Genomic DNA, 25339 nt, shown 5'->3' with positions numbered 1-25339 from the left:
ACAAGATCCACAACAAGATCTTGGGACAAGATTGAGGGACAAGATTGACAAGAGGGAGAATTGTCAATCTGGACACAGGGCAGGGATGCCAAGGGAGAGGAGAAGGCATGAGTAGAGATACCTGACAGTTGCATCTCTGCACTCTATGCCCTGAGCCCTGACAGATAGCCCAGCCAGCTGTTTACCACCACTTACCCTGAGGAAACTCCCACAATTTATATGCTGATAAAATGACAAGATGCTTTTTAAAAGTCTTTTTGCCCTGGCATTAATGCCAGACACTGTGAGCCATTTCAGTGTCCAAACCAGATTGATGAGCCTTTTGATGGCTTTGGAGGTGGCTTCAGTGAAAAAGGACAACTGTAAACACTGGCTTATAAAATCCTCAATGTCTCTGAATGGTGAATTTCCAGTCAGTGTGGGTCTGGTGTTACACACCCTCTCCATTAACATTATCTTCTTGTTCAATTATTTTGACCAGCAAGGGAGAAATTACACTTCAGAATACCTTAGTGATCTTGTTTACTAGGCTGAGAGCTCCAAAATATATACCAACCCCAGAGTATCCCCTAATTTCCACTTCTAACATTTACAAAGAAAAGGGAGAACTTGATTATGGGTGCCTTTGGACTAAGTGAATGCATGGCCAGGAATGTGGACCTCCTCACCTTGGTTCTTTTTGGCCTCAGGCCTGATCTCTTTGACCCTGAGCCAAAGTTTGCAAGCCCTAAGGCTAATGGCCCATTCAGAGGTTCCAGCTGATAAAAGCCTTGATAAGGAAATAAGAATTCCTAAGGACCTGTATCCAGGGCCATGAATCAGGATATCTGACAGGCTTGGAAAAAAGGGGACAGACCTTCATCTTCACTCAGGGAGCCAGAAGCCCTGGATGTTTTTGTGATGGTTTGGCCTCTTCTCATGCCTGGGTGCTGGGTACATGATAGCCACCAAATGCTCAGTTGCCTCCTGTGCTTATGACTTTTCAGATGAATCATCTACCTGACTGATTCATGCATTGTTCCTAAGGTCAAGATAGACTCAGAGAGCTCAAATTCAATTGCACATACCTCTCAGACTTTCTATCCTGGACAGGAAATGTGTTTTATTCTGAAATCCTTTCTTTAATCCCCAACCCATAAACAAATCCTTTGACTCTACCCTCTTTCTCTCCTGCTCTAGTCACTGTCACTGGACTAATCCTGGCTGGACACATTGCTGGGAAGGCTACGGTGTTGCTGTGATCCTCAGGCTATCTCTACACTTCATAGCTGATAATGTCACACTGGCTGTGTGTGTGTGTGTGTGGCTTTTCTGACCAAATACTAATTTTGTATTCGGGCATAGAAAATTGCCCCATGCCCACCACATCACACCACTGTCCTTTCATGTACGCCATGTACACCATTTCCTGTGCTCCCTCTGTGTTCTGATAGATCCGTAATATCTTGTGATTATGTGCCCTTTTCTGCTGTTAATTGTGGGACCTCTCAGAGGCTAGAACCAAACTTTATTCAATTTTGTATTCTCCAGTACCTAGAAGTGTCTGGTGTGGTAAGTACTCAAGAAAGGAATGAAGAGTCTAGAAACACCACCATAACAGTCAAGTAGACACTGGATGCACTATCTCAAAAGGTGGCTTGACATTTTTAGGCGACAGAAAATGGTGGCGTGTGAATAGCCAGACTGACCCTATTCATGGACTCATTCGTTTGCCAAGCCTAGATGTTTAGTACATGTTGTTGAGTTGTTTGGCACTGGACTAGACACTCACGTAACTTATGGAAAGCTCCTGGCCAGGCATCCTATCCTGGTGGGCCATATGATCTCCTGTGAGAACCTTGGCCACTCAGCCCTGCACAGCCCTGTGGAGAAGAGGCAACGGAGAAGCTGGTTGAATTAGGGGGGCTGGGGGCTCTTGTAAAGGACTGGTCTTTAGACCAGTTCTAGTGCCCACTGCTTTATTAGTACATTTCTTTTAAAAAATTCATTCTTTGCTATTAATAAAGAACATTTGACACATTTCTAATTAGCTCAAAGTCTCTGTAGCCATATTAATCCCAATGCAACAGCAGGCTCATTTCCTAATCAATTCATTGTTCCATCAGTTGCCCACCAGAATGGAAGTCTTTATTTTTCTAACTTTGATTAGGACCTGTCTTAGTTTGGGTTATTATTGCTGTGATGCAACACCATGACCAAAGCAACTTGAGGAGGAAAGAGTTTCTTTGGCTTATGCTTCCATATCACTCTTCATCACTGAAGGAAGTCCGGAGGGGAACTCAAACAGGGCAGGAACCTGGAGGCAGGAGTTGATGCAGAGGTCATTGAGGGGTCCAGCTTTCCGGCTTACTCCACATGGCTTGCTTTCTTCTAAAACCTAGACACCAACCCAGGGAATGGTATCACCCACAATGGGCTGGGCCATCCCACATCAGTCATAATTAAGAAAATGCTCTCTACAGGCTTGCTTACAACCCTAATCTTAGGGAGGTACTGCCCCTTCTCAACTTGACACATAATACTTTTTAAGACATAACTTTTCCATTTTTTGGTTCATCCCCGAGATCTCAGATTAGTAAATATCACAAAGGTACAACATAAACTTAAAAGTCCTACAGTCTTTACTAATTCAAACACTTTATAAGTTTAGTCTCTATAAAAGTCTAAGTGGGTTTTTTGTTGTTGGGTGTTTTTTGTTTGTTTGTTTGTTTGTTTTGGGAGGGTTGTTTGTTTCTCTTTTGTTTTTGTTTTTTGTTTGTTTTTTGTTTTGTTTTGTTTTTTTGTTTTTCGAGACAAAGATATCCTTGGCTGTCCTGGACTCATTTTGTAGACCAGGCTGGCCTGGAACTCACAGAGATCCACCTGCTTCTGCCTCCCCAAGTGCTGGGATTACAGGCATGCACATCCATGCCCAGCTAAGTCCTAAGTGTTTTAAAAAATTGAAGTCTCTCAACTGTGGGCCTCTATAAAATAAAAAAATAAGCTAAATAATTTACTTCACGAGGGAAGAACCAGGGCACAGTTAGCATCTGAAAAAAGTTAAACCACACTCCAACAGTATAAATAATTCATTGTCTACTATCTGGTGTCACTCATAATCTTCTAGGCTACTCCAAAGGCCCAGGTCACTTCTCCAGCCCCGCCTACTGTAGCACACACAGCTTGTCCTCTAGGCTCTGGGTGGCTATGCCACTGCTGCTGCTGTTCTTGGTGGTCATCCCACCATACTGACATCTCCAAAATGGTGCAGCTTTCTACGGCAACTGGGCTGCAGTTCCACCGATAGCCTCTTCTGGTCTCCCCTCATGGTGCCAAGCCTCAGCTTCAGTCCTGGGCCTTCAACTACCACTGAGGCTGCACCTTCACCAGTGGCTTCTCCTGGCCTCTCACAGTGCCAAGTCTCAGCTGCTGACCATGACCAAGAGGTTTTAAAACTTCTTAAAATGCCTCTAAAAGCAGTGCCACCTGGGTGACACTTGTGCTACCCAGTCCAGCTGCTAGTGCGAGGTACAACTGTGGTCACCTCTGGACCACAGCTTCTGTGTATTGACCCCAATGTTAACACTTCCTAGAAGACATCACCTTGGTGATGCTGGTCTCTTGTTAATCACAGCTGATTCTTCAGCTCCGGCTGACTGGAACCACAGATTCTTCACACAAATGGCCCAGTAGAGTCTTTGCTTCCCTCAGACCTCACAAGCCTCCATCGTCTGCACCACTCTCAACATTCTTGTCTTCTAAGCCCCCACAGACAAGTCACTGAGCTTTCAACACTTCACTCAATGGCTTTTCTAGTCCAAAGTCCCAAAGTCCTACAGTCCTTCCCCAAAAACAACATAGTCAGGCCTGTCACAGCAATACCTCAGTCTCCTGGTACCAGCTTCCAAGACCCTAAAATTTCCCCTTGCCCCTCATTCTGGGGCAGCAGAGTTTAACCTCTAACTCTGATTAGAGGACAGAGACTCATTACCCTGACGTGCCCCTGCCCCTACACTGCATTGCCCTCTTTCTCTGGACTTCAGTTCTGTACTCAGCCCTCAAGTGTTTGACTTAGGAAGGCACATCAGATGTCCATACCTTTTTTGGCTCCATTTTTTCTCTTTTCATTGACAAATATTTGATAAGCATGTTTTATGTGCCATTCCTACAAGCACTATCCGTGAGTATTGGGCAAGCAGTGATGAACATGTAAGAACCTATAAGGCAAGGTGTCTCAGTGAGTAGAGACATTCGCCACCACACTGGCAATCTGAGTTCTATTCTCAGAACTCCTACAAGTTGTCTTCTGAGTCCCACATGTACACCATGGCATGTGCTGCTCCCCCCGCCAAATTAGTGTGAAATAGAAAAGAATAAACAAAAAGAATGTGTGAGGGGCTAAGGAGATGACCCAGCCAGCCAGAGTACGTGATGAACAAGTCCAGTGCATGGAATTCAAGTCAAAAAGTGCGGTATATAATCCCAGTTCATCTACAGAGAGATGGGAGGAAGAGACAGGAGGTTCACCAGGAAGCTCAAGGCTTAGCTAGCCTGCAGTTTGCAGCTCAGCAGCAAAGCTTGACCCTGACTCAAACAAGGTAGGAGAAAACTGACTCTCAAAAAGTTGCCCTCTTGGGGCTGGAGAGATGGCTCAGAGGTCAAGAGCACTGGCTGCTCTTCCAAAGGTCCTGAGTTCAATTCCCAGCAACCACATGGTGGCTCACAACCATCTATGATGAGACCTGGTGCCCTCTTCTGGCATGCAGGTGTTCATGCAGGCAGAACACTGTATAAATAATAAATATTTTGAAAAAAGAAAGTTGCTCTCTGCTCTCTATATGTGTGCAGGCAAGCATGCATGCTTCCTGCACACACACACACAGAGAGAGAGCTTGAGCAACCCTGTTCTCATGAGGGTTATACTCCAATGGTGGAAACTAACAAAAGCCATTGCTTCAGGACAAACAGGAGGCAGAAGCTTGATAAGACTGGAAGATCCTTTCAAAGAGCCAGGTTCTCCCATCTGCAGTGCTTTCCAGAAGCTCAGCATTCACCTTCTCTTTAGAGACCACTAGTATGTTGAGGGTGGCTATCCGACAGTAGGTAGCAAGTTCCAGCATGTGGCTGCTGACCTTTGCAGGCACGGAGCTCCTCATTGTTAAGGAAGATTGATGTCGCCTTCTCACGGATAGGAGTCAGCTATTCTGTCCCTGCACTGTGTATTATGTGCTTACATACCATCTGCTGGTGCTTCCAGCCTCCACTGCTCAGAGCAGATCTGTATGGTAGGAAGGGAAGGTTTGACCCAGGCTCTCTCACCTATCTTCTGGGCCTCTGATGGACAGGAGACTTCTGAGAGGGCGTGGGTCTTAACAGTAATGCCTAGAGAGGTGGACATTCAGCTGGGGGGGGGGGCAGAGCACTTTGACCTTGTAATGTTAGGGGTGGCTGGAGGAGCTGCCTTGGGGTCTGTTCTTGGCAGTAGTGGTAAGCCCCTTTTGTATATGCTCTGGGAAGGCTTTAGGGAGTCCTGTTATGGAGTCCTCTGAGGCAGCCACAGCACATCCGGGGGATGGTCCTCCAGAGCCCTGGGGTGAGCCTTTCTATCTCTTGTGTTATTTCATCCCATCTTTTCCAACAATACTGCAAGCAGTCAGTAGCCTCACTGTACAGTTGAGGAATACTGAGGTTGAGAACTGACCAAAGTCACCTCTTAGGCAACAATCAACACTGAATTTACTCGTCCTGTCCCAGTGGTAAGGCTGATCTGGACCCCCTCTGTTGCCCAGCCATCCCAGATGCACGGGGGGGGGGGAGAGCTCTGGGACCCCTGTGAACCCGCAGCTGGTGACATTTGCTCAGCTCACTCTGAGTACTGGCTTTGGCATCTGTAGAAGAGGTGCACTGTGTCTGAGAGGAATGCCAAATGGCACAAGACGCCTAAGGTGCTAGAAGCTGGAAGTGGCTCTGCAGTAGTGACCCGTCTCTCTGTATCCCTCCGTTAGCCAGGAGAAAACAAGCTAGGGCTGGAAGAGAGGTTCATGCACAAAGCCTTGCACTGGTCTCTGGATCCTGGCACCTGCAGGCCTCCCAAGGGCTCCTCTGCCAGTGTGGCGATTGTTGTAGCTCAGCTTGGAGGGTGGGAGCTCTGCAGAGCATATATGAAGGGTTGGCACAGTGTACCATCTGGATGCCTCAACCCGTGGCTGGCATGATTACTCTTGGTGCTTTTAGAGTTCAGGGGCTGTTAGGAATGTACAGCTCTCAGGGTGGCTTTGCTCTATACTGCTTGTAGCACCAGCAAGGAAATCCCGGGGAAGGCTGGGCTCAGTTCTGAGCCATTCTGGATTTGAACCTGGAAGGAGGATTAGAAGCTGTAGCCAAGATGACAAATCCTAGTCCCCTGGTTGTCCAGAGTGCCCGTGGCTGAAGGGGACATGAGTCAACCTAATGTCAACTTCCTGCCAAGTGAAATGATCACTTTCAAGCCCAGGAAAGCGCTGCCTGAGGGATGATTGGTGGGCTAGAAAGGCTGTACCCCACTGCTCCTCTGTGGTGGCACTGGACAGTGCAGGGACAGTCTTTTCTGTCTCTTTGTCCCCTGAGTCCTGAAGGGTAAGTGTTCAGACTAGTGGAAGCTCTGCTAAATTCTAGCCCCCCCCCCCCCCTTAAGACAAGGTTTCTCTGTGTAGCCCTGGCTGTCCTGGAACTTGCTCTGTAGACTAGGCTAGCTTCAAACAAGACGTGGGCCTGCCTCTGCCTCCAGAGGACTGGGATTAAAGGTGTGTGCCGCCACCACCCAGAAGCGATCCTACTCCTTGTAGAGTGTCCTATGGACCTCATTGACCTGATGGCAGTCTGAGCTGGCCCAGCTCCAACCCCTACACATAGTTTGGAGCCCTTCACCTGGAGCTGCACTCTTTCACCAAACACCAAAACCAAAAGAAACTAGATATGCAAAAGGAACCCCAGCCCTTACACTGTATATCTGAACTCTCCCTGCAAGATCCTGCAATGGCATCTTTGTCACCTTGCCTCTTTTGTTTGTGACTGCCCTGTTACTTTCACTGTGAGATCCTTCATTGCATGAACACATGGCTGAATGGGCCATTTTGAGACCTCCCCTCAAGACAAGCTCCCACAGCTTCAAACTCACTATTAGCCAAGGCTAGTCTCAAACTCTTGATTCTCCCACAGCATGTTTTCTGCCTGGCCCTGTTTCTGGACTTTTCTGTCTCCAAGGCAAAGCATCACCGTTGCTATGATGGTCCTGGGTTTTCTTAAACAAAACACTGGGATTTTCTTCACTCCAGTAGAAACAAATTAGGCTTGTGTTAGGGTTCAGTGCCAAGTGCTGGAAATACAGAGAAACACCATCTTATTTCACTAGTGTGTCTCTGAGTGACGCTGCTGTGGGAGGCGGGACCTGCTGCTGTGATCTCACTATCTGCCTCATTCTCCAGATGGTTTTATGTGCAAGCCTGACCTGTCTTGGGTTTTACGAAGAACAGGAAAAACAAAACAAAACAAAACAAAACAAAAAAAAAAAAAAAAAAAAAAAAAAAAAAACAGAAAAACATCATCCAAAAAGCACCACCCTGTCCACTCTGCTCCTGCATTCAAGACCCTCCAGACTCCAGACTTGCTCGGCCTGGCCAGTATCAGCTCACACCAGGTCTTTGCCAGCATCCATCACCCTCTCCCTTACCACATGAAGCATCCTCAGGACCTTGGCTGTCCCTGCCCGCTCCTCACTCTTCTCTGTCTTTTTAGGGTTTCCCCTCCCACCCCCCAGATTTATCCACCTTCTCTGGGAAGCCTTCCTAAAGACCGCTTTGCAAGACTACATTTTTAAGGAATCATTTCTGTAATTCTTTTCTGAAGACCGCTTTGCAATAAATTATTTCTTCCTCCAAGGCACGTATGTTGGTATCTCACAGCTATTCATTGAGCGCCTTCCTTTGCCTGACAGGCCCTAGCCCGCCCTGTCCTCTGCCGGGAGCCTGAAGTATTCACACCTGCTTCTCACCTCTCAGCGTCTCCAGGGTCTCAGAGATCAGCATCAGAATCTCAACGATGTCTATCCTGTCTCTCGCCACCATGTTTTGCACTTTGTCAGAAAAGTGTCAGAAGGCTTTTAGACTGGACTCTGCCCACTAATCAAACCCCTTGGCCCGGCCTCTGTGGCCTTCCTTCATTTTGACAGAATGGTGACGATGCCTCAGGATTGTTCAGGAAACTGAAGCCGGGGTGGATGGGAGCCACGAGAAAGCTGGGAGTCCCAGGCTCGTGAAAGATGCCCAGTGATGGCATCCCTGGGCTTGGCGTTGCTTGTAGGGCAGCGCAGCTTCACCTCGCCCTTTACCAGTGTCAAGTGCATCAGTCACCAAACCCCCAACCCGGCCGTCTGGGAATCCCGGGTTGCAGAGGATTCCGATGCAAAAAAAAAAAAAAAAAAAAGATTCTGCCTCCCTGCCAGCCTTGCCCCCACCGAATGACTCTTCTGAACACACCTTGAACCCCGCGCCAGAGCGCAGTTCACAGCGCCGCCCGGAACTGCAGCTACGCGACGCGGACCAAGGCCAGGGGGGTCGCGCATCTTCGCTGGTGACTCAGGGCTGGTGCTCGGCGGTGGGGTGAGTGTGGGTGGAGGAGAGACAGACGGGGGCCGCGCGGGGGCAGCGGACGGGCGAGAGGTAGCCGAGCGTTGGGAGCAGAGACCGGCCCTGGCCCGTCGCCATTCCGCACGGGCGTCTGTGTCGCGGAGGAGGCCCGGGTCGCGGGAGGAAGGGCTGCGCAGCTTCCCAGCGGGCGCGCTCTTCAGCCGGTGCGCGGTGGCCCGGGCCGCCCGAGGGCGGCGTCTGGAGCGCGGAGCCCGCCAGGCGCGTGAATGAATGGGCGCCCGGGGCCGCGCGCGCTCGGGGCTGAAGGGCATTAGGACCGTGAGGATAACTCTGCGCTCCTCTCTCTTCCTATCAGCACCCCCCCTCCCCAACCACCACCACCACCACCACCTCTCTCCTTTTTCTGCTCTGCAGGACTGAGCAGCCCGGCGCAAGGGCTAACGAACAGCTGGGGCAGCGAGCGCCCCCGGCCCCGGCCCTGAGAGCACGCCGGCCCCGGGCCCCACGCGGGGAGCCCGTCCGCCCACCATGAGGAAGATCCGCGCCAATGCCATCGCCATCCTGACCGTAGCCTGGATCCTGGGCACTTTCTACTACTTATGGCAGGACAACCGAGCCCACGCCGCATCCTCCGGCGGCCGCGGCTCGCAGAGGGCTGGCGGGAGACCGGAGCAGCTCCGCGAGGACCGTACCATCCCGCTCATCGTGAGTACGGTCTGCGCACCGGCTGAGCGGGCGAGCCGGGGGTTGGGGGGGAGCCTCGGCGCGCGTCCTGCTTCTTGCTGTTGGCCGAGGGAGCGAGGCCCGGCCGGGAGGGAGTGGGGGGGGAGGTTGGGGGAGCTGCGTGCCCCCGAGAGCCGTTCAGGCTTTGTATATGTTCGAGAATTCCTGCGCGTTGTTATGGCAACCTGTGCCGGCCCGGAGGGGCCGGGGTGCTTGGATGCAGGGAGGGTGACAGCGTTGTGGGGGGCAGGGAGAAAGTGCTGCAAGTTTGGTGGGCCCGGCGTGCGCGCGCGACTGGGAACGTGGCGGCTCTCGGGGCCCCGCGCCGCCGGGGGCTGGGGACGAGGGGGCTTGCGGGCGCCTCGCCATCCCCAGAAGGCGGCTGGCCCCTGGAGTGCAGCGAGCGGGCGGGCGGTGGGAGCGGAGCGGAGCGCAGCAAGAGCGCGTAGGTGGCGGTGCGCACCCGGTCTTCAGCCTCTGGGGTAAAGGACGCCGGGTGGGTGGAGAGGGGTCTCTGAGCGCTGCCCTTGGCGTAGCGCCTCCTCCTCCCGGATCAACTTGGACCAGTTTCTTCGGCATTGACTCTTCCCTTCCCCAGGGATGTTCAGACCCCAACACTGGGGTCTGAAGATGAAGCGGACAGTGTCTGCTCCTGGGCTGGGCGATTCCCTCTCGTGAGATCACCCTCCTGACGTCTGAGCGAGCGGGTGAACAAAAGCGGTGTAGCATTCCCGGAGCCTCACTAGAGCCGGGGTAGGGGGACGGTACGGACTAAGCTGAACAGTAGACCCCGGTGTGGGCCTGCGGAGCCTGCAGGGGGCGTTCCTGGCTACACTTTCGCCCAGTCGGCTTGTGAGGTTTCCTGGGGCCAGGTTGGGCACCTGTTGAGGAAGGAGACTGTGCGACCCGTGGAAAGAACGCTAGGATGGGAGCGTTCTTCCGATGGGGGCAGGTAACCTCTCGGGATACACTGCTGTTCAGAGACAACTTGGAGCATCCAGGACCAGAAAGAAGAGCAAAGAACCGGGAGGGGTCTAGGAGAGTGTGTGTGAGACCCTGACCCGGAAAGGTTTGAACCCGGGGGAGGAGGGGCCCGGGGCTCCCCTGGGAGGTGCAAGATCAGGAGAGCTGACACCTGTATCCACTAGAATACTGGATTTGTAGTGAAATCCAAGACTATGAGGATGGTTCTGTGGATGGTCTCTCACGGCTCCATCCTGCCCCAGATTATCTTACATCGCCTGTTTGTAAAGAAGTAAAAACTCACTGCTGGAGTCAGTTTCTGCGCCTGGTGGGGGGAGCCCTTAGGCCCTAAGGTTTGTCTTTTCACGCGGATTCCAAGTTGTGCATTATCTGCAAACATTCTTAGGAGGGCCACTGTCCTGTGCCTAGGACATGGCTTCCAAAGCACTTGTCAAATGTCTGGACGGAATGGAGAAAAAAACAAAAGCCTGTGCACTCCAGGGCACTGAGATCCATGCGGAATGACTGGCTGGAGGAACAATAGCAACTTTGGTGGCTCCAGTGAGTTCCCACGCCGTGAGTCTCAGCTGCCCTGTTCTTAGTCCTGGATCCGGCTAGCCCTGGTCTCCAGGACCACAGCCTAAGCCAACATGATAGAGGTGAGGCAGGCTGTTAAGCTCCCTGTCCCCCGCTCTCTCTCTCTCTCTCTCTGACCTGTTGGGAGAAGAGAGCAGAGGCCACAAACAAACTTCTGTAGCCTCTAAGGCAAAAGTTCAAACCCCGACTTTGGCTGGGACACCTATCTTCTGTGCCTCTTGAAAGAGAGTTCCAGAATGGTGGTGGTGGTGGTGTGTGTGTGTGTGTGTGTGTATTAGGGGAGGCACTGTTGGTGGAATACAGCACAAGACTTGATGAGCTTTAGAAGTTGTGGGGGAGTCACTAATGAACACTTCCCTGCCCTTGTTGCTGGTGAGGGGTTGGGTCTGGAAGCTCAGGGTAAAGTGTGCAGGGGAATTAGGGAGAGACCCCGGAGCTGGGAAGTGAAGGTACAGGAAGAAAGGCAAGCACGGAAGTCCCGGGGTGCTGAGCGGCAGGGCCTTCTCTTGCCACTGGAGTACATAGCCAGATCACTCTCTGTTCCTAAGCGTTAGCCTGGGATGTCTCTCGTGCCAGCATCAGGCCTGACTGCAGGCTGCACTTGTGTTGTGTGCCTACCCTGAGTGGATTCACTTCTGGGTAATTCTCAGCTGAATACGAGCCTTGCAGGCGGGGACCATGCTGGAGGCTTTCTGCATTTCCACACTGATACACACCGCAAGGCTTAATAAGCACTGCTTTGATAAAAGGCGTGCAAAGGGGTTTTGCTCGCTAGGAGCAGTGAACGGCTCCAGCTGTTACTTATCCACAGCTCCAGCCTGACGGAGGTAGAAAGGTAAGGCGGCACATGCTTGAGTTATCTTCAACTTAAAAGAGGGCAGGTGCCAACTGGAGATATGATTTCTCTCTAAAAGTTTTGATAACTATTCGCTGTCGGCCATTTCTAAACATCTCTTTGTTGAGTTGGGCCAAAATTTCAGATTCTTAGAGAATGAGGTGGCCAGCCCTGTTGTCAGAGGCTGAGAAAATTCAGACAGGCATCATCATTACCAGCCCCCCCCCCCCCCCAGGGAACCAGAGAGCTGAAACCGGAAGGGGAGGGTCTGAGTGAGAGTCTGGTACTGGAGGCAGCTCTGCCTTCACCCTGTTGTCTGGCCTGTTCAAAGCCGGCCAAGTTGTCGTTGGACCTTGGGGAGCTTGTTTGGCACTATGGGGTGTCGGCATGGCAACCCTATGGCCGAACTTCCCAGAGAGGCCCTGTGTGTCTCCGTAGTCTGTCCTGCTCTCAGCCAGTGTGTCACAAATTCTGATGTGAATATTTGGTCGTGGAATCTGGGATTTAGGGGAGGAGCTGACTCCATCCCCCTGGCAGCTTTACTGCGTGGCTGGGCTTGTCACTTTTCCTTGCCGTGCTTTGCTGGGCAAGGCAGCGTGTTTGGAGACATCCCCTTGGCTCTACACTGACCTACACTGAATGCCGGCGGGTGCAGGACTGGAGTATGTGGTTGTTTGGTTCTTGATTCGGGTTTTCTGTCTTAAATAACATTTCATGTTACACTGTTTAAAAACAAAGGAAAACTATTTTGGGTGTCTTCAGTAGGGATGTACTCATTTAATATAACCGTTTCCTGTTTAAACACATGAAGGGTTTAGGCATGAATATTCTGAACTAGAACATTTCCCTCCCTCCTTTTTTCCCTCCCTCCCTTCTCCTTCCCTTCATTCCTTTCTTCTTTCCCTCCTTCTTTTGTTTCTTTTTGTTCATTTCTTTTGACCCCAGGCTGCCCTTGAACTAAAAATCTTCCAGCCTCAGCCCCTGAGTATTAGGATTACAGATAAGCATCTCCACCCCTGGCCTCAACTGGAGTTTCTTACCCTGAAATTGGGCCAGTTCTGAGTAACCGTGAGCAAAAGACTGTCTTTGCACCTTTGTTAGTCTTTGTTCAGTTTGGGTTAAATAATTGGCCAGGTTTGTTAGTGCCTTGATAAACAGATGGTAGATTTTTCAAAGGGGGAAATAGTTTTGGAAATTTTCCAGGATGCTTCGAGGACATGGTATAGACAGGTATGGCCTGTCAGGAGGTCCTGCAGAAACCCTTTAGGTCTTTCAGGAAGCCTCATTTGCTAGTAGAAGGGGACACTGATGGTGGCCTTTCTGGTGTAGTTCTCTGAGGACTAAGGTTCAACACGAATTGAATGGATTTGTGTTTTATTTATAATGTGTGCATTTTGGAGCCGTGGGAACATGACTTTCCTAAATGATAGAAAATGATTTTGTATTTAACTTGTCTAGTTGCCTTGTGTGAGAAAGAGGTTAGGGAGAGAAAAAAAAAAAAAAAAAAAAACTACTACCCACAATTCCCTTTCCCAACATGTTCAGATGTAAAGCGCTCAGAGGCACCCAAGGCTAGAGGTCGTTCTCACAGAATGACCTGGGATGCCAGAGGCCCAAGGGCACAGGAGGCATCTTAGGGTACTGTTCATTTCCCCAGCAACCTCTGTTTTTGTGCTATAACAGCAGCCCTCCCCCCACATCCCACTGGCCAGTAATCTCTTACTAGAAGCTTGGAGGCCTGAGGGACTTGGCTTCCTTCTGTAGTGGTTGTATTTGTCAGTTCAACAAGCAAAGGAAGCTCCAAGGTGGAAAAAAAATACCATTCAAGGCGGACATGGAGGGGACATGAGGTGCTAAGTTTGGCTAAGCTGCCCAGGGGACTGCTGCGCCGTAATGGAAGAAACCACCTTGAGGTCAGGAGGGAGCCAGTAGCCAAGGAGAAGATTGCAGATTTCTGCCCAGGCTGCTTCTTCAGGGAACGCAGAGCACCTTCCAATGAACAGCAGAGCAAAGTCATGGAAGATAGACAGACCAAGACCCAAGCCTTCCAGAGCAGGGGTGACGAGCTTTCAGGTGGGGTCAATTAATGACCCCGGGGGCACCAAATTTGATTCACTCAGACATCAGCCCTGCCCTGGACAGTCTCACGCTGTGCTCTGCTTATTCTTAGAGCTAGTTCAACCCTCTTAGTCTAGCGTCTGTAGTAGCTGCCTGTTCTGTGTTACACGGATGATGATTACACACATCTGATACCTTTGAAGCTGGACAAGTATTTCCCAACCTTTAGCTTCGAGTTCCCTCCCTCAAACAGCCTCCTGAGCTAGGTACCAGCATTATTTGTAGTTAACGCAGGAGTAAACTGAGGCTTATCCACGATCTGATGGGTGAGTGAGTTAATATGGGGTGTTTTAGACTCGAGATCTGCGGGGGCTGTCTTTTCCCTGGCAGCATCCTGACTGGCCTCCCCCGCCTCCCAGTCTCTTCATGTTCCACACCTGGGCATTCCCTGTCAGAAGTCAGAATCCTGGGGTGGGAATGGAATCCGTACTGAGCATGTCCAGGTTCGTCCCTGATCCCCTCTCCCCCATCATTTCATAAACGAGACTCTAGAAGAACTACTTGTGTTTACACTGTAGCCACCGTGCAAGAATCCAGACTTGGAACTGGGGAGATGGCTCAGAAGTTAGGAGCATGTCATGTTTGCTCTTCCAGAGGAACCGCGTCTGATTGCTAGCAACTCCAGATCCAGGTCCAATGGCCTCTTCTGGCCTCCGTGGGCACTGCACCCCAACTGCACAAACCCACACTCAGGTACATACACACCATCAAAACTAAAATACTAAAAAGAAACTAGGCATAATATAAAGCAGTCAGAAGGTTATGCAGACACTTGGCCAGTTTATTTTGTTTTTGAGACAGATTCTTCTTTCGTAGCCGAGGCTGGGCTGGAATTCACAGAAATCCTCCGGACTCAGCCTCCCTGAGGGCTGGGATTGCAGACCCAGTGTACTTTCCTACTTTGTGTAAGAAATTTGAGCATGGTTGGGTTTTGGCTCTTTGGTGGGCCGGCAGGAGGACTGATCCAGGAGGGAAAATAGAGGCTGAAATACAGGCTAGCTATTGAAAAGGCGGGGGTGCAGGATGTGAATGGCTGTACAGTGGCCACTGTGAGGTCCAGCACTGCTGCAGAGTTGTTTGTCTCTTTGTCACCTTGAGATGGTTCTCAAACCAACCTCCTTTGGAGACTGGGGTCCAGGGCCAGGGGATGCAGCCGCAGGGAGAGAGATTTCTTTGCAGCTGCAGCGGCAGGAAAGGCTTCGTTGCAGAACCAGCCTCCACTGGAATAGTTCAAGGCCCGCCAGGGTGTCTCTCCACAAGCCCAAGTCAGCAGATAAATGCTTCCAATAGCAGCAGGTAGGGGAGAAAAAAAAGACTCACTGTCATGAAATAGGGTCCAATTATTGCACAGCAGGAGACCTGGCGCCCTGAGAAGCAGGGCTGGCCTTGCACACGGAGGCCAGGAGGAGGAGGGTGAACCTCCAGCTGCTTCCCCCTTCTCCCCTCTGTTCCTTCAGAGCAGCCCAGCAGGGAGGGAGGGGAAAGCCTGCAAGGTCCCCAGAGGCGCTGAATAGCCAGGGGGTGGGACTTCAGCAAATGTCCCGCCCTAGACACTAGTGCCTTCTTTGGTGTTTTTGCCTGGCAGAGAGTTTCATGCATCCCTCTTCCACCCCCTCATCCAACCCAGGTACCACTGGCAAATTGCCTGTTCTTTCTCTCAGGTCTTAGCCTTCACTTTCCAGGGCAGTATGGGCTGGCCACAGCCCCTGAACGGCCGGTTTATGCTGGTTTATGCAGACCAGGCCTGCCTGTGTCCTTACCTTCCAGGTTCAGTCACACCCCTGAGTAGTCTGGCCAGGGTACTGGGACACCCACAGGACTTTACTGAACATCTTGGACCAGGAATAGTTGGGAGACTGAGGGTACCATGGGTAAGTGGACAAATAGAAGAATCTTGTCTTTTTTTAGGCTAACATAAGGCTCTTTTGGCTGGCGTGGAAGTCATTCCTAGGAAAAGCACCTCTTGCTGTTTCATAGAGCTCAGTGTGGCACCCTGAAAGTCAAAGACAACATTGTCAAAGAGAGGAGTGACAACTTTTAGTGTGCTCAGAGTTATGCAAGAGCGCCCCTGGAGGGCACGGCAGGGGAACTGGCCCAGGAGAGAAACTGAGGCTGGCTTTTGAGAATGTATGTGGGGTGGGGATATAGAGAGGATATGAATGGATGTCCAGGGACCACTGTCAAGCCCAGCCCTGCAGCCGACAGACTTGTATCCCATTCTTCTCTATAGGCCAGGGTCTCGGCCATCCCTCTCAGCTCAGACTGCAAAAATAAGAGAGCCCTGGTGCCAGGGCTCAAGGCCTCACAGTTCTTTACTGAAGGAGAATAAGGCCAGAGGGCAGAGTATACAAAAGCCGTCTACTGAAGTGCCGGGAACTTGGACATCTCCGTGATGAGTGCGGTCTTCCCAGTGACTGACAGAGCTACGCAACCGCTTCTGTTGAAGATGTCGGACAGCACCTGGGATGATGTGCTTGTAGGAGTGTCTCCAGGTAGACTTAGATCTCGTAACAGTTCACAACCAGGAGGAAGCTACAAAGACCAGTACTCAGAGCATTGATAGCAGAAGACAGGCATTCGATTGCCCTGAGGCGGCAGCCTGGGAAGAAACATTGTTTAGAAAAATCAGTTTCAGTCGTTCAGCAGGTTGGTCATCTCTTGGCAACCTTTAGCTTTTCCTTGGTTACAAATACTGCAGATCAGAGGAAGAAAGATAATGGGATCCCCCTGGAGCTTCAGGCACACTAGAAAGTGACAAATGACAGCAAAGGGCCAAATAGAAATAGAGTAGCTGCTGTTCAGTGTGCTCGCTGATCAGAATGCTGGATGCATCATTAATTCACTGTCTTTTGCTACATGCCAGGACCGTTACAAGCCTTAAGAAAACAAGTGTAGAGCCTGTTCTCAAGGAGCTTGGGTCCTGAGGGTGGTGCAGACAAGAGACATATAAACATATTTTTTTTCTTTTCTCTTTTTTTTTCTCCCCCCCCCCCAAGACATGGTTTCTCTGAGAAGCCCTGGCTGTCCTGATACTAGCTGTATAGACCAGGCTGGCCTCAAACTCACAGAGACCCACCTGCCTCTGCCTCCCAAGTGCTGGGATAGAAGGCATTTGCCACCATGCCTGGCTATGAACATAATTTATCAGGTAGCGGCATAGATGTGAAATGAAATAAATCAATATAAGAGGGCAGGAAAAAAAAAGGGGGGGTGAACAGGGCCAGGAAGGGTCTCTGTGGTAATGTGGCATTTGAGTGGAGACCAGGATGGAAAGAGACTGAGCCATGCAGACATCTAGAGAGAGAGTGGTCCACACAGCCAAGTATAAGCCCCATTTCTAGAGGCTGTAATGCTTGGTGCCCATGCCTAGGGGAAAGCAGCCAGAGGGAGAGGCTGGATCATTAGGCTTCAAGGGCCGTGGTAAGGACAGGCTCGGAGATATGTCCCTGAATCATCACCAAAAAAAAAAAAAAAAAAAAAGTGGTAAATTGTATTCTGTGTGCAGGCTTGGTATGTCAGGGAACTGTGTCATTCATTTCAGAATCGTTTTCCAGCAAGATGATCAAATCTATTTGTAAGTGTTGTTTCTTAACGTTCTGTGGCTTGGAACACTCTGTCCTTAGAATGTGGGATCAGTGAGATGCTTGCATTCAGTGTGTGGGTGTGGGTGTGGGGGCATACATTTCAAGAGTGTTATACATGTGTCTGTGTGTGATGTGACCTGTGTCCTGTGGGGGTGGGGTGTCATGTGTCATGTCTTGTGTGTGCGATATGTGTGTTGCAAGACTGGTGAGGGGGGAGAAGGGAGGGCGCTGGTGCCTGTGAATGGCATAGGAGAATGGGGCCCTTGTTGAAGGCTGGGAGGCCTGTCTCTAGAGAGTGCTTTGTGTAGGCGGGGACAGTGCTTTCACTGGATATCTGATCAAACCCTCCTTTGTTTCCTTGTTTCCTTGGTGGTATTCTCCTCAGGTACAGCTGGGACTCAGTCAGGTTTTTTGTTTTTTTTTTTTTTTTCTTTTTTGGCAATGCAGGGCCTTGGAATTCCTTCCTCTTTCTTCTGCCGGAGCCTCTGAGGTGAGGGTTCAGGCTGCCCCTACCCCCCGGGGGGAGAGATGGTCCCTGTTAGTGCAACCAGGGCCAGCAGGACCCGTGGGGGTGGGGGTGGGTGTCAGTGAGGTAAGGATGCAGGAGCTGCTGCATCCTTTGAGGTCCAAGTGGCTCCCTCAGCGTCCACAGTGTGGGTGATGGGCTTCGTGTGTCCCTGGCTGGCTGCAAGGCTTTATCGTTGTGGTTCAGGTCACTCAGGTCAGTTGCAGAGCAGGAACAACCAAATGTGCCCTTTCAGACGCTGCTTGCAGAGTTCAATTTCCTCACAGCAGTTCTGGCTCTCTGCCTCTTTAATGCAGCTGGAGTCTCTGGTGTCTCAGGGCCTCTCCCTGCAGGAAGTTCTAAAGCTCTGGCCCACAGGTGCCACCTCTGGAACAGCCGGTTACTCTCCAGCATTGACAAGTCAGTCAGCTCTGGGGACAGGGAATGAGGAGCTGGTGTTTGTGTGTCCATAGATTGTTTGTTTGCGACTATGAAGTCTGGGACCTGCTTCTTTGTTTGGAGCCATCTTTTTCCCCCTTTCTTTCTCTTTCTGGGGTTGAGTTATGGGGGCAGGGTTTGGGGCCAGTATCCTGGGGGGTTGAGGTGAGGCAGAGCTCAGCCTGAAGTTCACGGAGGAAGAACATGTGATCAGTCAGTGACGTCTGTTGTGGGTTTGGTGGCTTGGAGGAGTGAGTGGTTAGAACCAAGGACAACAGCCATATAATTCGCCAACCCAACACAGCATATAAAGAGGGACCAGACACAGGGAGAAGACCTCACAGCCCTGGAGGACACTGTGGAGCAGTGGGCCGTGAGGGGTTTCTGCGGAGAATGCAGATGACATCTTTGTAAGAGTACAGAGCCCGAGGTACCAGGAAGCCAACACTGGGCCAGTGTGTGTGTGTTGGGGGGAGGGGGACAGAAATGGCCTAGACAGAGGAGGGACAATGGGATGTGGAGCAGGAGGCCCAGATAAGAGTACTAGGATGAGCCAGCCCCCAGGTTTGGAGAACCTTTACAAGGCCAGGAGCGAGGCTAGCACTTTTTTGTAGGTGGGCAGAGCTGCCTTCACCAGGCCCACACACTCACACTTCACAGAAGTCGCCACCAGGCACTTGGGTCTCTTGGGCACTTAGAAAGGGGCTAATGCACCTGAGGAGCAGAACCTCTTGTTTTATTTGATTCTTATTGACTTAAACTCTAAAGCAGACACTGATTTCAGCTGTTGGAAAACTTTTGGAAACATTTAAAAGAATACCTATATGTGGAATCTACATTTTTAACTATAATTTTTATGGATTTTCAAGAGAGACTATTTCAAGCAAAATCTTTGTATCTAAATTGAAACATACTATAAAAATATATATATTGGATTTCAAAGACAGCATCAAAAAAAGAAACTCAAATAACTTCACTTTTTTTTTTTCTGTATTGAAATGACACTGTTTGGAGCTATTGGGCTAACACACACACACACACACACACACACACACACACACACACACAATCTATCTTAAGAATTTAGTCTCTCAGTGCCAAATTCCTGGGACTGAAGCCAAGACCTTATGCATGCCAAGCACATGGTCTATCATAAACCATGTCCCCAGACCTCTGTCAGCTACTAAAATTAATTTCACCTGGTCTCTTTTAACACCCCTCCCCTTTTTTAAAGGCTACTAAAGAAGTTTGAATTGCATACGTGGCTCATGTCCTGTCTTGCTCCCACTGGAAAGTTCCCGGGCTTGCATAGTTTCATGACGCCCTCTTGGGCACCAGGACATTGTGTGATGAAGGAGGTGCACCGATGGAAGGGCGTGGCCTGTGACATTGCTTATGTTGGTCCATAAGCTGCTGCTTATGGTCCAGCTGCTGCTGAGCGGTTGGTTCCTAATTGGCTGTCATCGGTGGGTACAGCGCTCCTCTCAGCATGGCCCTAGTCCTCATACCATCATTAAAATCAATACGTCCTTTCAGTGTTGTCTAAGCTCTCACTGAGATGAAAATGGGTTTTGGAGGAGAGGTGGGAGCAGCGGAGGCAGGGAGCCTTTCACTCCCCTGGTCTGTTGCTTTTGGTCTTCTGCCTTTGTCCTGTTCGAGCCAGAATGACAGATAGGCCTCAGCTGTGATTCGGGCTCAGATCTTGTGGAAGTGGTGGCTGGCGTGCTGCACTGAGGACCCTGAAGCCTAATCCAAGCCGGGTGGGTAAGGGATCTATTGGTTATGTCTGAAAAGAACTTGCAAAGGGGCTGTTGAGCAGGGGCTTTGCATGAGCTAGTCCGGTGAGGTGGCCTTTATTGAGTGATTTATCTCCACTTTACAGACTGGATGTGCTTTAATACACTGACCAATGTGCATCTATCTACTTATTATTAATATTACTATTATTATTATTGTGTGTGTGTATGACGTAGGGGAGAGGATCGGTGATTGCCTCAGCACTCATGTGGTGGTCAAAGTACAATTTTTGGGAGTGCTGTCCTATCACTGTGGGTTCTGGGAATTGAACTCTGGTCATCAGGACTTGGCCAGAAGCCCAATGAGAGCAGGAACCTGCAAGGTGTGGAAAGAAGCCTCAGTTTTGTGCCTCAGTTTTAGCACCGGTAGAATGGGGACGCTAGCAGGCCCAGCTTCATTGTTCAGCTGTGGGATTAAATGGATGAATCCATGTAAAGAATCCAGAATTGTAAGCGGCAGGCACTGTAAGAGCACTCCTGTACAGCTGTTAGTGATCATGAGTTGTTGTAATTTGGTAACTTGTATAGTCTAACGTCACCTTACACGTCTCTCCCAGGCTTAGAGAGGCTCCAGACAATCATCGTTCGTTAGTGTTCCTCTCGCTTGGCTTGTGTGTTGGTGCTGGAATGCTGGGAGGTCGCTGGGAGCTGCTGGTTTGAGAAGAGATGAAGAAGGACAAGGGCAGATCACTTTTGTCTGGCCAGTATGCACCTGGCCAGTATATCCCTTTCAACCCTCACAGCAGGCCTGAGAGCTTCATGTCACTGTCCCCATTTCTCAGACAAGGATCCTGAGTCAGAGATAACCCGCTATCTGCCAGCAGAGTCTGGATTCAGCCAGAGCCTTCTGCTTCAAGCCTGTAGAGACAATGACATGTCATGATGGCTGCCCCGTGATGTCACAGCTCACGGGGGGGGGGGGGGGGGGGGGGGGGGGGGCCGGGGGGTGGGGGGGGGGGGGGGGGGGGGGGGGTGGAGGAATGAAGCCTGTCTGTCGAAGTCGGGATGGCTGCAGGGAAGTGATTCATGACGCACATGAGGGAGTAGGGTGAAGAAGGAGTGGTTTAGCAGGTCCTCAGGCTGTGGGGAGGTAACAGATCTGGGTAAATTGGCAGGATTTATGGACCGTAAGGATGTGGGATGGCAAGAGCCCTAGTGTTGGCTCAGCCTCTCCAAACATCCAGCCCCTAATGGTGGCAGAGAAAGTCTCTGTATCCCTTAAACTCCAGAAAGCTCCACACGAAAGGAGCAGGCCTCCACCTGGGATGGGATACCGTATAGAAGCAGAAGAGATAAGCTTTAAACCATGATGTTTCATGTTGGTACAGGGCATCGACAGTCCTAGCTTGGGAGGATCAGAAGTTCAAGGTCATTCTCAGCTCTCTAGCGAATTCAAGGTCAGCCTGGCCTCTGTGAGACCCTGACTCAATTGATTAATCATTTAATTAATTAAAACTTCTCCCTATGTGGTGTTAAGGGGGGGGAGACACACCTCAACTATAGAACAACTATACACATTGCTGTAAGTTAAAATACTTAAAGCCAATTTCATTACATAGTTACAGATATGGAGTGTATGTGGGATGCATGTGTGGAGGTCAGAGGACAGCTTGGTGGAGTTGATCTTTCCACCATTTTTTGAGCTTAGGCTGTTGGATCTGTACAACAAGCTCTGTAACCCTGAGCCATTTCCACAGCCCTCTTTTTTGTTTGTTTTAGGGATCAGCATACCCTTTTTATTGTTTTTGCCAGATGAGGGGGTCAAGGCTTCATGTTTGCACCTGTTCGTAGCAGGCATGCAAGCAAGCTGTACAAGTCAGGCTTCCCCCAGGACCTTGTGAAGTCTCCTCATTCCCTCCTCCCCTTGGCCAGAGATTGAGAATATAGCAGAATCTCCTTCCATTCACTGTAAGATGCTTGTGATCATTGGAAGAGGCAGGCAAGACTTTTCACTTTCTATGCCCTGCACACACACATACACACACACACACACACACACACACACACACACACACCACTAATAATAGTTTATAAATAAAGAAAAGGAGTGAACAGGCAGGGTTGGCCAGCATCTCACCACAGTTGGCCACTTTTCCATCCCAGAGCCCAGAATACTTGTACCCAGACCTCCACAGCTGGACATCGTGTGGGTCTAACTCCTGTCAAAGCCAAGAAGAGTCTAGGAATTGAGTCTTGAGGACAGAAGTGTCACCCACAGTTTTGGCTTCCCTTCGTCCCCACATCCCACCAGGTCTTGTAGGAGATCTGTGATTGTCCCTGTGCCTCCTCTGTTCTCACGGGGAGTGGGGGGGGGGGCACTTTTGTTCACTGGTATTGCTGGCCTTTCTGCTGCAGGAATCACAGAGGTGAAGTTCCTGTAGACTCCTCAAGGGCCTGGCTGGGTGTGAAGATGGGTGGCTCGTGGGCTTCAGTGAAGGAAGGAGCATCGCTCCTCCGACTTCTGGGTAAGTTTCTTTTTTATCAGGTGCCTAGGACCAAACAGGGCAGGGTGCTCCCCAGTGATGTAGCTAAGAAATCGACTGTAGCCATAGCAACCGCGGGGGTGTGTGTGTGTGTGTGCTGGGCTTCTCCCCTAGAGGGAGAAGGGCACCCATTCTTTACTTTTCATGAGCCCTGAACTTTTTTTTTTTTGCTTTCTTGTATCTGATAACACTAAGGATTCCTAAGAAATATGCAAGCTGGAATTATTTTCAACCTCTCATTTTGTTGGCAGGCAAGCTGGATCAGAGAGGTTAAGTGACTTGCCCAAGGGCGAATAGCAATCTGCTGGGCAGCAAGCCAACCCTGAGCTTGCTTTCCTGTCCCATATGTCTTTCTCTCAGGTCACATTGAATTTGTGTTCCAGCCTGAGGTGAAACTACAGCTTGAAAATGATGAAGCTGGTTCTGAGTGAGAAATGCTAGCCAGAGACCCTAAAACACAGGGCCCACCAGCCCTAGAGGAAGTTCTCCATGTTGTCAGATCTGGGCACCTAATGACATTCGGAGGACTCAGAGAAAGCCCCACTGCCTGGTCAGGGGTGTACTGGTCGTGGGGGTGCCTCTGCCCACATAGGGCCTATCCAACGGGGCCCAGCAGAAAGGAGGAATGGCCTAAACGGCTGTCTGGTGACCAGATGGACAGGGCAGGAGCTTCAGGAAGGAGTAGCCATTGTTTGAAGGAATGCAGCTCCCTTGAGCTTTCTGAATCCGGCGTCCAGGCCTCTCTCCCCATAAACACTGCTGCCCCTCTAAAAGCCACAGGACATTTGCCCTGCATTAAAGTGAACCAGGAGAATTTGGAGTAGGCTCAGCCCCAGCTACAGAGAAGCTTCTGGAGCAGGCTCAGCCCCAGCTACAGAGAAGCTTCTGACGCAATTGGTGGTTGGTGAACTTTAGTGGGGACACTGCCCATCCTTATATCCCTGGATATGGTCTGCCCTCCAACCCCCGTGAGGAGCCTTCCTGTCAGAAACCTTCCTGGCGTGTTCCCCAGGTTGGCTGGAGGTGTGGCCTTCATTCCCTTTGCATGGAGTGAATACCTCGCCACGTGTGGGAGCATGGCCCAGACATTGCTAGTTCCCATCTGCAGTGACTCTGAGGTAAGTAGATTCAAGGACCCTCCACCCTCACATCTCCATGGACCAGAAGGTGCTAGTAGAGTCTGACCAACCAGAACACCACAGAGGAGACATTACTTGGGCTCTCAGCATCTGTTTTTAAAACTGCAACAGATTTGGGTGTGGGAAGTTGGTACTTAAGAGAATGAAGGACCACAGCTCAGACCAGAGCATGTTGTCCTGTTGTATGTAGCCTTTTGGCAGGAAGATATGACCGGGGACATCTTCAGCCTTCCACGGTGGTGGCCAACTCTTTGCTCTTTACTTTCCTGGTGAGGTGGTCCTTGAGGATACTTGCCAGAAGGCCAGTGTCCCTGGCATAGGGGATGCTGTGAGGCTTCGCCACCCCCCAACTTAAGTTGCAATCATGTTTGCTAACGGAACGTGAACATGTCTTGCTGATCTGTCGGGGATGTCATGTATAACAGTTTGAAAAATGGAGCCGGATGTGATGGCACACATCTGTAATCCCGGCACTCAAGAGATGGGGGCAGAAGGACTGTGGGTCCAAAGTCATCCTCAGCTACACAGTGAGCTTGAGGTCTGTGTCGCGCCCTGCCCCCACCCACTACATGAAATGCTGTCTGAAGGCCTGCTATATATTTGAGGAGGCAAAAGGCACCTGGCTTTGAGGGGCAGGCTCTAGAACCGTCTGTTGGGGGAAGAGGGAGTGTTGAGAGGCAAATCAAAAGGATACATAAATTACAAGGCTCTCACCCAGGATGCTTGCTGGTGAGTGACATCACCAAGCATAACCCTTAAAAGGACCTACTAGGGGCTAGAGAGATGTCTCAGTGGTCAAAAGCACCGGTTGCTCTTCCAGAGGACCTAGGTTCAGCCCCCAGCATCCACATAAAGGCTCACAGCTGTCTGTAAGTCCAGCTCCCAAAGAGCTTACACCCTCTCTTTCTTCCACAGGCACTGCACAGGCACGGTGCACAGACATACATGCTGTGCAGACATACTTCCAGGGAAACATCCAAGCGCATACAATAAACCTAAAAAAGAAAAGGCAACTTCAGCCACTCAGCCTGGCTCAAGAAACCTCCCTAATGCTCCGGCACTGGGCTCACAGCAAAGCCTCAGCCTGAATGGAAATGGCCTCAGAAAAGCAGCAGCCCTTAACCGTGAGGCTGGGGACTGAAAACGCAATTTCAGCCCTCACTGGAGAGAGTGAAACACCTAGCCCTCCGCTCAGGTCCTTTGACAGGTGAATCCCACTGTGTTAGACGGAGTTAACATCACCAGAGAAACCGCCCACAGCACCTGGGACCCATGAGCTCCCTGCGTGCACCCATGGTGCCAGGGACATTGTGGCCCCTAGGTCAGGGAAACGTTAGAGCCTCATGGGCAGGAGGCTTTTAGACCTGCTGGTATGGGGACCCTTTTCACACCTGGCAGTCTTCAACTGAGAGGCAGCAGATGAGGGAGACACTTTTTGGAAGATGAGTCTGGGTCTGTGGGTATCTTTTTTACTTAGTCTTTTACATTTTGTGTAGGGACTTTCTTTTTCCTTCTTTTTTTTTTTTTTTTTTTTTTTTTTTTTTTTTTTTTTTTT

The 25339-nt window shown here is 50.5% G+C and overlaps 1 protein-coding gene across 2 annotated transcripts in view; it reads left to right on the top strand.

Annotated features, from left to right (window-relative positions):
• The first annotated feature begins 9046 nt into the window (after nt 1-9046).
• Nucleotides 9047-25339, top strand: part of Galnt16 (polypeptide N-acetylgalactosaminyltransferase 16) — an 80840-nt gene continuing 64547 nt past the window's right edge. The window contains exon 1 of one of the 2 annotated variants that reach the window (XM_055595425.1): nt 9047-9308. In XM_055595425.1, the coding sequence (XP_055451400.1) occupies nt 9132-9308 (177 nt within the window). In that variant the 5' untranslated portion in view covers nt 9047-9131. The remainder of the gene's footprint in view (nt 9309-25339) is intronic. The other variant, XM_055595424.1, reaches the window with a different exon arrangement.

Source organism: Psammomys obesus, unplaced genomic scaffold (assembly GCF_907164565.1).
Source record: "Psammomys obesus unplaced genomic scaffold, mPsaObe1.curated_primary_1811, whole genome shotgun sequence".
In the NCBI taxonomy this organism is placed as follows: domain Eukaryota; kingdom Metazoa; phylum Chordata; class Mammalia; order Rodentia; family Muridae; genus Psammomys; species Psammomys obesus.
This window is presented reverse-complemented; position numbering and strand designations above follow the sequence as displayed.